Raw genomic sequence first — 15,790 nt, 5'->3', positions numbered from 1 at the left:
GGCGGGGAGAGGGGCAGAGGAAGGGGGACAAGCAGACTCCCCGCTGAGCAGGGAGCCCAACTTGGGGCTCGATCCCAGGACCCTGGGATCATGACCTGAGCCAAAGGTAGATGCTTAACAGACTGAGCCACCCAGGTGCCTCTGAACCACAAATTCTTTTACCTTATGATTTAAAAAGCCTCTCTTATATACAGAGACCTCTTACTGTATGTGTATGTATATAGAGAAAGCAAAAGAAAATAAAATTATGTGTACTTTTTACATATATAACATAAGTTCAGATTATATTATTTATAACATTATATAACTTAAAATTTTAATATTTTATTTATTCTACAAAATTTTATTCTACAAATATAGTATTTTTCTTCATAATAACTAATGGCTAGTACATTTTTTTTTAAGATTTTATTCATTTATTTGACAGACAGAGATCATAAGTAGGCAGAGAGGCAGGCAGAGAGAAAGGGGGAAGCAGTCTCCCCGCTGAGCAGAGAGCCCGACCCTGGGATCATGACCCAAGCCGAAGGGAGAGGCCCTAAACCACTGAGCCACCCAGGCGCCCCTGGCTAGGACATTTTGAGGGCTTAGTCTAAGCTAAGTACTTTATATGAGTTACTGACTTAAACCTTATGATATCCCCAGAATGTAGATTCTGAAGATATTTGATGATTTCCATTTTATAGATTAGGAAAGCAGGACTCAGAAGGTAAGTGGCAGAGGCCAGAACCTGAACCAGAACATCTGGCTCCAGAAGTTATGGTATGGCCACTATGTCTGCAGAGTGCTTTACCCTCTGTGGTAAAGCAACATGTTCAGGATGTCCAGGGTTTAGCTCTGACACCTCATGAGAACTTTGGAAATTATTCTTAGATTTTATTGACATATTTGATTAAATTTGGAGTTTTTAAATTTTGAAGCTGGATAAAACTGTGAGTCTAATTCTTTTGCCTTGCTGAAGAGTAGACTGAGGCCTGGAAAGGTTAAGTGACTTTGTCCAAGATGGTTTAATTTCTGACCCTTGATCTACTGTTCTCCCAATGGTTCCTAAACCTAGCCTATTAGAACCTAGCCTATTTGAAATTCTAAAGGAGCTTGTTTAAAATATACAAGTTCCCATCCCCACTTACTGAATAAATCATGCTTAGGGGACCCAGGAATTTATATATATTTTTTAAAGATTTTATTTATTTATTTGAGAGAGAGAGAATATGAATGGAAGAGGGGCAGAGAGAGAAACTGACTCCTTGCTAAGCGGGGAGCCTGATGTGGAGCTCAGTCTCAGCACCCAGGATCATGACCAGAACCGAAAGCAGACACTTAACCATCTGAGCCACCCAGGAGCCCTGGAAATTTATATTTTTAGTAAACCCCCTAACCTGGTTCTTATGCAGACCCCTCACCTTGGCATACATGTGCACTTGAGAACCATTGTGTTTAAGCCCTTATCACACATCTAATGTTAATCCATTTTAACCGGTGCGATTATTATTAATTTTTGTAATATTTTAAAGTAAAGGTACGCAGCAACACAAAAGCTTCCATGGAAAAACTTGCTTTAAAAGAAAAACTCAGGGCACCTGACTCAGTCAGTAAGCATCTGTCTTCGGCTCAGGTCAGGGTCTCAGTGTCTTGGGATTGAGTCTGGCATTGGGCTCTATGCTCAGAAGGGAGTCTGCTTCTCCCTCTACCTCTCCCCACTACTCATGATCTCTCTCTCTCTCTCACACACACACACACACACACACACACACTCTCTTTCAAATAAATAAATAAAATCTTAAAAAAAAAAAGAAAGGAATGAAAAATTCACTGATAGATCACTTTCATTTTGTTTTAGGCTCTGTTATCTTTGGGGAAGATAAGTGAGGTAGTTATTTTACCAGCTATTTTTAAGTAAGGACAAAAGGCAGTATTCTCAAATTATGCCTAAAATAAGAGGGCACAGGAAGTTTTTATCACAGGCTATAACATTCTTGCAAATGAGAATATAGATAAAATCAGAATAAAGCCAGAAATCATGGTTTCTAGGGTCTGGTGTTGGGGGAGGAGATTGATTACAAAAGGACACCAGGGAATTTTTTTTTTAAGATTTTTTTATTTAGTTGACAGAGAGAGAGATCACAAGTAGGCAGAGAGGCAGGCAGAGGGAGAGGGGGATACAGGCTCCCTGCTGAGCAAACAGCCCGACACAATCCAATGCCGCAGAGCTCCATCCTAAGACCCTGAGACCATGACCTGAGCCGACAGAGGCTTAACCCACTGAGCCACACAGGTGCCCCAACACCAGGGAATTTTTTGTAGCTATGGGAATGTTCTATATCTTGATTGGTTGTGGTTATACAGTTGAATATATTTGTCAAAATTCATTGAACTACAGACATAAAAACAGTGACTCTTACTCTATGTAAATTATAACTCAGTAAATCTGAATTTTTTTTTAAAAAGCAAGCCAGGAAGAAGTTCTGAGCAGTATTTTATTTTCAGATTACCAACTGCAACTTGAAATATTTAGTTAGATTGATTCTTGTTCTTTAAAAGCTAAGATTTTTGGGATGCCTGGGTGACTCAGTAGGTTAATCGTCTGCCTTTGGCTCAGGTCATGATCCCAGGGTCCTAGGATCGATTCCCACATCAGGCTTCATGCTCAGTGGGGAACCTGCTTCTCCCTCTGCCTCCTGCTCCCCCTGTTCATGCTCTCTCTCTTTCTCCCTCTCTCTCTGACAAATAAATCTTTTTGATAAATAAATAAATAAAAGCTAAGATTTGGGGGCATGCCTATGTGTCTCAGTTGGTTAAACATCTGACTCTTGATTTCGGCTCAGGTCATGATCTCACAGTCATGAGATTGATCCCCTTGTTGCTTAAGATTCTCTCTCTCCCTTTCCCTTTGCCCCCCACCATAAAAATAAATAAATAAAAGCTAAGATTTTTCTATTTACATGTAGTAATTAAGGTACTGTTAAAATGACATGTGTGTTGATAATTCCTTTTGCCTTAATATTTCTCATCAGAGGTTTCTCATATTTGTTTTATAGGGTCCACATATAGCTTCAGTTACATTAGCTGCTTATGAATGCAATTCAGTTAATTTCCCTGAACCACCCTATCCTGATCAGATTATTTGTCCAGATGAAGAGGGCATTGAAGGAACCATTTCTTTGTGGAGCATCATCTCAAAAGTTAGGATTGAGGCCTGCATGTGGGTAAGATGTCCATTTTCATCTTTGTCTAAAATTAACCTCACTATCTTGATAACTTTGTTATAGTTCATTGAAATTGAGTACAAATATATATCTACTTAGCAAGTCAGTAGATAATTAATTCATTTAGCCACCAGTTATCCATTTCCAAGAAACACCCTTTAGAGTTTCCTCTATTCATGAATGACATTCAGAAGGAAGGCATGAAGCCATAGGTACCACAAAGCAATGGATGCCAAGTAGACAACAGGAGGGAAAAGGAGTACAGATAATCCAACTGTACTACTTTGCAAAATTTTACCAATGTTTATAAATTTGATAAACACATAGCAAGTGGTTATGTATCAGACCCACACTAGTAAACATTATGTCTCTCTCTTATATTCAGATACTCTGTGTTTATTCTTAGAGGGCTTATTTCATTTTCTGAGTTGTTAATGATACTGAAGTAAGGTCAGATATTTCTTAATAAACCTAACTTTACTGTAGTACAGTATCAGACTATATGGCTGTTGTCTATGGTGAGCTTACTTTCAGTTGTACCAATTATTTTTTTTATGGTTTGCTTAAGTACATTTTGGGAAGCTTTTGGACTGTATGTTCAATGGCAGATTATTTTAATCTATACAAAGCATTCTTTTTTTTTCATTATGCCAAATTCACTCAAGTATGTATTTTTTTTTTAAGATTTTATTTATTTATTTGACAGAAAGAGAGACCACAAGTACGCAGAGAGACAGGCAGAGAGAGAGCAAGGGAAGCAGGCTCCCTGCCGAGCAGAGAGCCCGATGCAGGACTGGATCCCAGGACCCTGGGATCATGACCTGAGCCGAAGGCAGAGGCTTTAACCCACTGAGCCACCCAGGCACCCCTCAAGTGTGTATTATTGAGGAATAGTTACTTTGCTCAAGACTTCGTGTTATCATTTGAATACTTTTTTTATTGTTTGGACTCATTAAGTTATGTTCCCTTTAACTTTTTTCCCCTGACAGTGTCTTATAAAATAAAACATATGGAACAGATCACTTAAAAATCTTAACTAAAATGAACATGAATACCATACCCACAGAAGAGGCAGAGTTTTCAAATATATTATGTTTAAATGTTAGCGAGTATTTGGGGGTGTGGGTTTTTTTTCAAACTATTGTCTTTGTTGTTAGTCTAAGTTATTTGTCTGTTACAGTATATATACTATAACCTAGTATGTTATATTTTAAAAGAATTACAAAGGAAATGCCATATATTGAATTTGTTGAATATGAAAGACAGGAAAAATTGTCATACTTCCTGTTACTCTTTTATAAATACTGGAAACAAATTCATTGTACTAGTTGTATATGTTTTATAAATTTGACCGCATTAGTCTTTTGATGAAAAATATTATTAAAATAACAGAAGATACTTGGAACATGCTAGAAAGAGACCATGTGTATAGATTTTGGTTTTCAGTTTTGCTTTTGTTCTTTGATAAATGATTTACATGGCTGGATTAACACTAATGCCAACAAAGAAAAACTTCCATTGCAGCTGGCAGTGATAATTGCCTCCTCTAACTCCTGTAGTTCATATTGTCTGAATGCTCATTTGGCTTGGCTCGATGCATCCCTTAAATTAGTTAATTTGGCTGGTATAGTGGCTTACTTTCCCAAATTTTAAGACTGTACCTTAAATTTATTATCCTCATAGCAATCAGCATTAGGCATGGCACATTGCTACTCATGTTTCCTCCTTTGAAATTATTTGTCATGTATAAAGTATAGCACATATCAAGTTATGTTTAAATCGGTTCCTTTTGTTCTCAACATTTATATGGATAGTCCTTCCAACAAAAGGTGCTGGGAAAACAGTATTCACATGCAAAAGAATGACTTTGGATCCTTCCTTATGCCGTATGTAAAAATTGACTCAAATTGCATCAAAGACCTAAACTTAGGAACTGAAACTATAAAACTCTTAGAGGAAAATGTAGAGACAAATCTGCATGATGTCAGATTTGGCAGTGGTTTCTTAAATATGACACCAAAAGTATAGGCAACACGAAGAAAACTAGATGAATTGAACTTCACTAAAATTAAAATCTTTTCTACATCAAAGAACACTAATAATAGAGTGAAAAGACAACCCACAGAATGGGAGGAGATGTTCATAAATCATTATCTGATAAAGGTTTAATATCCAGAATGTTTGAAGAACTTCCACAACTCAACAACAAAAGACAAAAAACACAGTTAAAAAATGGGCAAAGAACTAGAATAGACTTTTCTCCAAAGAAGATATACAAATGGCCAGTAAGTGCACAGATTCTCAACATCATTTAGTTATTGGGGAAGTGCAGATCCAGACCACAAGGAAATATCCCTTTACACACATTAGGATGGCTGTTATTTTTTTAAAAAGAAAACAAGTGTTAGGATGTGGAAAAATTGGAATTCTTATAGATTCTTGATGAGAATGTAAAGTGATTCACCTGCTGGGGAAAAGAGTTTTGTGGATTTTCAAAAACTTAAACAGAATTACCATATCACCCTCCTCTAATTCCACTCCTATGTAATTACCCACAAAGAATTGAAAACTGGGACTCAGGTGTAAATACAGATACTTGTACTTCACTGTTCAGCAGCATTATTCACATTTTCAGAAAGATGGGAACAACCCAGTGTCCCTCAGCAGATAAATGGATAAACAAAATGTAGGTGACCATCCACTGCCATGGCCAGGCCAGGGGTTGCTTGCTACTACTTAGACGTCTTGTCCAGAGCCGGGGCCTTAGGCTTGGTCCCCTGTGGGGTGCACGGTACCATTTTCGAATGCCTACAGGAAGAAGCTCTTTGACAAGACCAACAAACACCAGTTCTTACACAGCCTGACCCTATTACAGGTGCCCCCATTGCAGAAAGTCCCTGTGGACCAGGTTACTGCTAGCCTTTGGAACCACCTTATTCTGCACATGCTTTTACTACCAGACTCTGGAGACCCCAGCACCCAGACTTTAGTCCCTGTAAGAGGGAGCCTGCTAATCTTGGGCTGACTAGCCTTGGCTCTTTGAGCATCCTTCATTTGATTTCTGGGTCCTTCTTTAAGAGTTGGAGCAGGGAGGGGATTAAAAGAGAAAGGCAAAAAAAAAAAAAAAAAAACCCAAACCCCACTTTTTTTTGTAGTATGTACATATAGTGGAATATTATTCATCCATAAAAAGGAATGAAGCTCTGGTTCGTGCCACAATATAGATGAACCTTGAAAACATCATATTGAATGAAATAAGTCATTCCATAGAAAGACAGATATTGTATGATTCCACTTATGTGAATTGTCAGAAGATTCAAATTCATAGAGACAAGAAGTAGATTCGAAGTTATCAGAGTTGTGAGGAATGAGAAGCATTAATGCTTAATAGGTACAGAGTTTCCATTTGGGTGATGAAAAATACTGGAAATAGATAGTGATGAGGGCTGCACAATATTGTGAATGCAATTAATGCCACTTAGTTTTATATTTTAAAATGGTTAAATGAGATACAGTCATAAAAAGTTCATGCTACTGAGGTTGAGAAACCTAATTTAGAATGTGTTGGCCTTGATTCTTAGAGTTTATCCTTTCACAAATGTCCCATTTATGTTCATATGTTTTTTTCAAGAGAATGTCTTGATTAAAAACTTATATCTTATTTTGAAATTTTTATCTAATTTGTACTTAGCAAAGTACTTATCTAATTTGTACTTAGCAAAGTAAAATGTCTTTACAGACTTCACTATCATTATAAATGTACTGAATCAGTAGAATCATTAAAATACAAATTACTTTCAATTCTAACATAAAGACCAGGGTTACCTTCAGTTTCAACTTATTCATATGGGTCTTAGGAGAACGCTAAAATGAATTGTTTGATATTGTTGATCATTAGTTACTCTTTTTCATTTGCACCTTTTGATCTTCCACAATTTGGCTGTATCACCAATGCAAGGCTTCACAACTTTTTTACTCATGAATTCCAGTAACAGTTGTTATGTGTCCAAGCACTGGAGATTCAGAGTGAGCAAAACTGAACAGTCTCTACCCTCATTCTAGTGAGGGAAATAATTATCATGAAAAAAATGTATAAGTAAATATTGTGGAAAAATTGCATATAAAAATGTGAAGGAGGAATCTGTATAACACAAAAATTTTCCCTAATTTGTGATTCAGGGAAGATTTCCATGAAGAAGTAACATTTCATTTCAGATCTAAGAATGATGAGGAGTAAAGCAGGATAGCAGGGCAGAGAAGAGAAGAGCATGTGTGTTGACTTTCAGATAAAGAGCATCACATTTTAAGGTCATTTATTTGTTAAGTTCATGGTTAGAGGGTGTTTATTGTGGTAATACATGCATAATGTAAGTTTTACCATTTTAACTATTTTTTTTAAGATTTATTTTACTTTAGAGAAAGTGAGGGGATAATCTCTATTTTACTTTCTGCCTCTTTGAATATGTCTAATCTGGATACCCCATATAAATGGAATCATATAACACTTGTTTTTCTATGCCTGGCTTATTTCACTTAGCATAATGCAAGTTTTTTTGTTTTTGTTTTTTGTTTTTTTTTTTTAAGATTTTATTTATTTATTTGACAGGCAGAGATTACAAGTAGGCAGAGAGGCAGGCAGAGAGAGAGAGAGGAGGAAGCAGACTCCCTGCTGAGCAGAGAGCCGGATGTGGAGCTTGATCCCAGGACCCTGGGATCATGACCTGAGCTGAACGCAGGGGCTTTAACCCACTGAGCCACCCAGGCGCCCCCATAATGCAAGTTTTGTCCATGTTATACCATATGTCAGAAGTTCATTCCTTCCTGAAATCATTTTAAAACTGACCCAAGGGAAACTGGAAGCAAATTTTCTCTTTTATTTGCAAATTAGTCTTGATAATTCTGCTAGAATTGTACAATTTTTTTTTAAAACATTGCTGTAAGAGCCCTGAATTTCTCAATGGTTTCAAGCTTACCCTCCTAACTTCTGCTTTTAACCTCTGATTTATGTTTATAATTGGAATATGTAATAGAAAAATGATTTTGTTTTTAAAAAGTATTAATACACAGATAATACAAAATTATTGTAATTTCTGAGAGTCGGCATATGTAAAATTTTCTGCTCTCCAGAGTTTTACCATTAAACTTATGATTCCCAACATGGAAAAGCAAAATGCTGCTGATTTGCTTGTGAATCCACTTGAAAAAACTCTTTAAGAGCATGAAAATTCAGGATTTTTCTCCTCCCCCAAATCTTTGAGTAAAATTGACACTCCATGGGTGCCTGGTTGGCTCAGTGAGTTAAGTATCTGCCTTAGGGTCAGTCTTGATCAAGTCCAGCATTGGGCTCCCTGAAGTGGAGCCTGCTTCTCCCTTTCTCTCCGCTCTCCTGCTCCTGCTCTCTTGATCACTCACTGTGTATCTCAATTAAATAAATAAGATCTTTAAAAAAAATTGACTCTCCAGAAAGATACTTCCCTCTTAGTTTTGCATGTTTTGTGCATGTTAAACTCTTTTCCAATTCAAGAAGCAGGGACTTCAGGGTAATCATTTGATATGGAGCACATAGTTTTTAGAAGAGCTTTCTGAATTATTGCTTGACTAAAAACCACTTGTCTCTTTGTTTTGCAGTAAGGAAGCCAGTTATTTCTTCCCTTTAATTAAACCTAGGCTGACAGTTTTTAGTGTTCCACAGTTCTGTTTTGGATTTTTGTTTTGATTTTGCAAGAATTATAAAATTGTTTTGTAAGAATCATGAGATTATGGAACTTTAGTATCTAATTTGAGATAAATGACTAAATAAACTTCATGTCTAGAATATAATGTGTTTGGGGGAAACTGTCTGGATGACTATATTTCTTTAATTTATTGGCATAAAAAACAAATTATTGACTCATGATCACCATTCTTGTTTCTTGATAGCGTAGGAAAACATGAGCAGAATTAAACTATTAAAATAAATATGGTCAACCAAGTATAAGTCAGTATGTAGCTCTTGATTTCTATCCATTATTACTTCCTTTTTAGCTTTAAGGAAACTTGTCATGAGTTTTAATCATATGATTGCTTTCAGAACTATTGGCCATTTGAGTTAACAGGTTTTAAGAGAAGTTCATGTTTTGAATAAAATGTTGTAATTAACTTTTCTTCCTATTTTTTGTAGTGGGAAAAATATTTAAGTGTAGAGAATTATATAATTAGTTTAATATATTATCACTCAACCTCAGCTAATACTAATTCCTTGCTAATATGATTTATCTATATCCTTTGTCATTTGGCTGCCAATTATCTTGAAGCATATCCTATATAACATATCACATTTCATCTGTAAATACATCAATCTTAGGACTTAAAAAAACATTATTACATCTAAGAAAAATTAGGAGTAGTTTCTTCAAATCAGTTACCCCATTAATGTTTATTAATGTTATTGTGTTTATTTTCTTGTTTTTCGTTTCAGATTTATTTATTGTTGAAACTGGGTTGTTTGTCAAATACAGTTTCCCACAGTCTAGATTTTACTGATTGTATCCCAGTTGGCATAGTTCTGTTCTCTGTGTTTCTTGTGAGTGATAGATTGAGAGGCTTGAAAAAACCTTTTTTTGACAAGAACATAGTTCATAGTCTTATGTAGTTCTATCATAAGGTATAATAATGTCTGATTATCTTTCTTTTTATGATATTAGCACCATTGTTATACAAGTCAATTATTTTATTAAGAGTTATAAACTAGGGGTATTCCAATCACATCATTTTTTCCTTTAGTTATTGACTAGAATATTTTTATAAAGAGAAACCTCCTTTTCACCAATTTGGTTACCCTGAGATATTCTTCATATAAATAAGACAGGATAAATAATGGATTCTTTTCCCTTTTTTTACTGTTTTTTAAATAGTTCTCTGATAGCCTCCAAAGTTGACTAATGTTAACTTTTTAACAAAATATGATTTGTGTTCTCTTCATATATCCTTCAATGTATTGTCTCTCCTCCCTCTCTCTCTCTGTGTTCTTTAGGTATAGCCTGATTCTTTTGGCACTTAAGTATATTCTTTTTCAGAACTCCTGTTTCACATGTGGATAATGCAGTTTCATTTGGAGATTGTTATTCCACACATCAGAATATAACACTGTGAACACAAAATGTTTAAATTGATAATGTTTCTTAGGGATTCTTTTCAAGACATTTGCTGACAAAGTCATAGTACAGAGTGAATAGAAAGACCTAAAATTGTTTCTGAGAATTACCACAGCTTTTCATTCACTATGACTCAAGATGAGAAGGATGGTTCAAAGTTGAGAATTTTCCTCGAGACTGTGTACCTTTTACAGTATTATCTTGCGTTTGAGCCTTTTCAATCCAAACCAAGTTCCTGATTCTTTTACCTTTGTTTTCATCCTATGTCCTAAGCTGATTGAAAAAAAACAATGTCTTCAAAAACAAGAGTCCACAAAGTGACTGAAACATGAGTCACTCAATGTCCTGAGGAAATTAACATTTTTCCTGTGGTAAAAATTTATCCATCCTAATGTTGAGTTTTCAAGGGGCTTCCTGACTACGATTTGTTAAAAGTTTTAACTCTACACAAAATAAAGTTGTATTGAGATTAAAGCAACACCCTAAATAACAGAAGGTTTCCTAGAAAAAAAAATTTTTTTAATATTTTATCTAACAGTTCTACTGGTGAATACTCATTACCAAATCATTTGAAAAGGGGAAAAAAACTGGCAAAATAATTGTAAGTAGAGATGCTAGAGAACTAACAGTAATTTCTTATCTGCAATGCACCAGGTATTGTCTAAGAGTTAAATGTATATTATCTTGCCTGGCATTGCATATTCAATATTAGGGCCAGGATTCACAGTTATGTTCTCTTGATTATGTAGTATATGCTTTCCTCCCTAACATGTGCATCTTAACATGCTTTTGGTAATGTAGAAAAATATAGATTTGATCTGTTTAGTGACACTGTGTTGGGAACAGAATCTCATTGAGTATTTGGTTTTGCACATAGGGTATCGGTACAGCAATTGGAGAGCTGCCTCCATATTTCATGGCCAGGGCAGCTCGCCTTTCAGGTGCCGAACCAGATGATGAAGAGTATCAGGAATTCGAAGAAATGCTGGAACACGCAGAGACTGCACAAGTAAGAACAGTAGAAAAAAACCAGAATACTTTAATTATCCTTAAAGAAGTTACGGTTAAGGTGAAATTGTTAATAGATACTTTGAAGAAGAAAACTGCCAGCGTAAAAATAAAAAAGACATGGTGTGGAATAGAATATTCAGAAAAGCTGAAATATAAAAGTGATTATAATCTTAATTTTAGAATAGAGAGATACAGAAAGTCCACAAGACAACTCAGACTAAGCCAAAACACCTGACAAGTTGTTGTTGCCAATGAAGTTAAGGAGTGAAAACATTTCTTTTTCCATTATGTTTTCTTAAGTATTACCAAGCAGACAACTAACTAAATAAGGGGGACAAGTAGGTGGGTCAGGATATGAGTCCAAAATAGTCAAACTTCTGAATAACAGAATGTTTTTGAGAATAACATCAAAATAGTTTACCATGTTTAAAGGAAATTATTTGAGAACTCCTAACTAGGAACAATTACAAGGGTGCCTGTTCAGCTCAGTTGGTAGAACATGCAGCTCTTGATCTCAGGGTCATGAGTTCGAGCCCCACATTCAGAGTAGATATTACTTTTTTTAGAAATGGTTTTTGGGGAGCACCTGGGTGGCTCAGTGGGTTAAGCCTCTGCCTTCAGCTCAGGTCATGATCTCAGGGTCCTGGGATTGAGCCCCTCATCGGGCTCTCTGCTCAGCGGGGAGCCTGCTTTCCCCTCTATCTCTGCTTGCTGCTCTGCCTACTTGTGATCTCTCTTTCTGTCCAATAAATAAATAAAATCTTAAAAAAAAAAAAAAAGGTTTTTGGGCACCTGACTGGCTCAGTCAGTAGAATGTGTGATTCTTGATCTCGGCATCATCACTTTGAGCCCCACATTGGGCGTAGAGATTACTTTAAAATATATTTATATATTATACGGGCGCCTGGGTGGCTCAGTGGGTTAAAGCCTCTCCCTTCAGCTCAGGTCATGATCTCAGGGTCCTGGGATCGAGGCCCGCATCGGGCTCTCTGCTCAGCAGGGAGCCTGCTTCCTCCTCTCTCTCTCTGCCTACTTGTGATCTCTGTCTGTCAAATAAATAAATAAAAATCTTTAAAAAAAATAAAAAAAAATTAAAAAATAAAAAATAATAAAATAAAATAAATAAAAAATAAAAATATATTTATATATTATACATACATATAATATATATACACACACATATATATTTTTTACTTTTTTTTTTTAAAGATTTCATTTATTTATTTGACAGAGATCACAAGTAGGCAGAGAGAGAGAGAGGAGGAAGCAGGCTCCCCGCTGAGCCAAGAGCCCGATTCAGAGCTTGATCCCAGGACTCTGGGATCATGACCTGAGCTGAAAGCAGAGGCTTTAACCCACTGAGCCACCCAGGCGCCCTCAACCTATATCTTAATGTTATAAAACTGGTGTTTTATTCTTTGCCGGAAAATTCCTAAGAGTATTATTATCTGGGGCGCCTGGGTGGCTCAGTGGGTTAAAGCCTCTGCCTTCATTCGGCTCAGGTCATGATCTCAGGGTCCCGGGATCGAGCCCCACATCGGGCTCTCTGCTCAGCAGGGAGCCTGCTTCCTCCTCTGTCTCTGCCTGCCTCTCTGCCTACTTGTAATCTCTGTATGTCAAATAAATAATAAAATAAAATCTTTAAAAAAAAAAGAATATTATTATCTGATTGAGTATCCATCTTAGGAATGACAGTAGAAATCAACATAGACAAAAATGAAAAATATGCGAAAGAGAGATCCCTTCCCAGATGTGTTCATGAACCTATGAAATGAAATTGTTTGAAAAATTGTCTTACCGTTTTGTATTTATAAGTGCGTGTGCCCACATAAGCACACACATTTTTATGAGGAACGAGTTCATAGTTTTCTTCTCAGTGGAATCTGAGACTCAAAAAACCATTACCCTGAGGGGAAAGAAAACATATGTATGTATTTTTTTTTTTTAAAGATTTTATTTATTTATTTAAGAGAGAGGGAGAGAGAGAGAGCACAGCAGGGGGAGCAGCAGAGGAAGAAGGAGAAGCAGGCTCCTCGCTGAGCAGGAAGCCTGACATGAGGCTCAGTCCCAGGACCCTGAGATCATGACCTGAGCCCAAGGCAGATGCTTAACCATCTAAACCACCAAGGCGCCCCAGAAAACATATTTTAATGACAGATGGGCTTTTTATTTTTGTAATTTTTTAAAAGATTTTATTTATTTATTTGATAGACAGTGAGAGAGGGAACACAAGCAGGGGGAGTGGGAGAGGGAGAAGCAGGCTTCCTGCTGAGCAAGGAGCATGACCGTGGTGCTCTCAGTCCTAGGACCCTGGGATCACAATCTGAGCTGATGGCAGATGCTTAATAACTGAGCCACCTAGGCTCCCCAACAGATGGACTTTTTAAAAAGGCATTATTAGGTGGAAATCCACTAAGGACAGTTATGGTTTTTAATTGAAAACAAAATTTTCAAATATGAGTATAGAATAGCCAAATAGCCAAATATAAAACAAATGAACCAAAGAGCTATGAGCATTTGCTCTGTGTGGAAAGAGACAAGTTGACCTTGGTATTTGCTTTGCCTTATCTATCAACCAGATTCTATGTCTCTTCTCCTCACGTCATAATATTTATATTAATGCTAATAATTGTTACTAATATAAACAACTTTTTAATTATTTTTAATGGTTTTTAAAACCCAATATCTAATTTGAGCCTTGTGTTAATAACTAAAATAGTATGGAAAGGTACTGTTCTTCTAATCTTACAGAAAACTTCAGATCTAGAAGTTGGTACCTCCCTAATTTTACACTTAGAAATAGAGCTAGAACCAGAACTCAGAATGCCCGTATCATTAGTATATTCCAACTACTGAAACCATGTCCATCTGTAGACTAAATGGCTGATTATCTTCAATAGCAACAACTGATAGATCTGAAATTGTGGCAATAGTTAGTGTATGTCATACAACATTTCCAAAACTCGTTTTTTCATCTATATAAAATCAGCAAGCTAAAGTAGAATAAGTCTAGGATACTTGTAGTTTTAAATTTTTATGCTGTGGATTGGATGCCAAACGGGTCTAAGTATTGTTCTCTGTTAAGTCAAGTAATACACTGTTGCTGTTTTCCTTTTGTTTTTGTTTTTTTTAACTTTTTGTGGGTTTTTTTTTTAACTTTTTGTTTTAGAATTAACATTTTTTCATTTGCATAGTTTTTTCAGTCTCTTCTCTCCCTTCTACCAGCTCTGTAAGACACCTTTCTATATCACTTTCCACTTGGTAACACCTATAAAATATTATCAATTCTATTTTCTTTCTTGAGAGTCCTCACTCAGGAGCTACCCTCTCCCTACACAATGCAATCAGGACTGCATTCTCTTGGATTCCCTCTGCACAGTTGCTTCTTTTTCCATTTGGATCTCTTCTTCTGTTTTTGTTGTTTTTTTCTTAATCTCTACCCCCAACATGGGGCTCAAACTCAGTGACTCTGAGATCAAGAGTTGCATACTCTACGGACTGAGCCAGCCAGGCACCCCTTGTTTTTTTCTTTCTTGCCTTACTCCTTCATTTTGGTTGAATACCATAGTTTTCTGATGGAAATTCTGAAAACTCTGTCCTTCATTCATACTTAATCAATTAACTAAATGTAGTATTCTAAGTTGAAAATCATTTTTTTAACTTACAATTTGGAAGTCATTGCTCAGTCATCTTCAGACCTCTGGTGTTGATATTGATGGAGCTAATGCCATCCTGACTTCTCTTCATAGGTATTCTTTTTTGGTTGTTTTATTTTCTTCTCTTGATATGTTATTCATTATCTGAGGTATGGGTCTTTAAATTTTTTTGGGAGGGTCTTTAAAATTTTATTCTACTAAACACTCAGGAGCTTGTTAATCTAGAGTCCATTAGTTTGGAGAAATGTTCTTGTATTTTTTCTGTGTCAATTTACCCTCTTTAGTCTCTGTTTTTGCTTTCTGGAATTCTCATTATTTTGGTGTGGGACCTCCAACACTTATCCTTTTGATTTTTTTTTTAATCATTTTGCTCCTAATATTTATCACATTCTACTTTGTATGCAGTTTCCTCAATTTTATCTTCTAACTCTAATATTAAAATGTTTTTCCACTGTCCTGTTTATTTTCAGAAAGTGATTTGTATTATATTTTCAAGAAATGGTTTATCTTTTTTTTTTTTAAGATTTATTTATTTTAGAGATGGAGAGAGTGTGTGCATGAGTGTGAGCACAGAGGGAAGGGGCAGAAGGAGAAGGAAAGAGAGAATCTCAGGTGGACTCCCTGCTGAAAATGGAGTCTGATGCAGGCTCAGTCTCACAACGCTGAGATCATGACCTGAGCCAAAATCAGGAGTCAGACATTAACCAACTGAGCCACACAGGCATCCCAGTTTCTTACGTGTTTGAAGATACTTCATTTCTTCGGGTCTTTTGTTACTCCAGGC

At 36.2% G+C, this 15,790-nt stretch overlaps 1 protein-coding gene across 3 annotated transcripts in view; it reads left to right on the top strand.

Annotated features, from left to right (window-relative positions):
• Positions 1–15,790, top strand: part of VMP1 (vacuole membrane protein 1) — a 134,898-nt gene that overhangs the window by 53,369 nt on the left and 65,739 nt on the right. For all 3 annotated transcript variants that reach the window (XM_080826039.1, XM_080826040.1, XM_080826038.1), the window contains 2 exons: positions 3,039–3,206; positions 11,217–11,348. In XM_080826039.1, the coding sequence (XP_080682165.1) occupies positions 3,039–3,206; positions 11,217–11,348 (300 nt within the window). The remainder of the gene's footprint in view (positions 1–3,038; positions 3,207–11,216; positions 11,349–15,790) is intronic.

The sequence above is a fragment of the Martes martes genome (assembly GCF_963455335.1).
Source record: "Martes martes genome assembly, chromosome: 16".
NCBI lineage: Eukaryota > Metazoa > Chordata > Mammalia > Carnivora > Mustelidae > Martes > Martes martes.
Note: the sequence above shows the minus strand (reverse complement) of the source record. Positions and strands in the feature narration are given on the sequence as shown.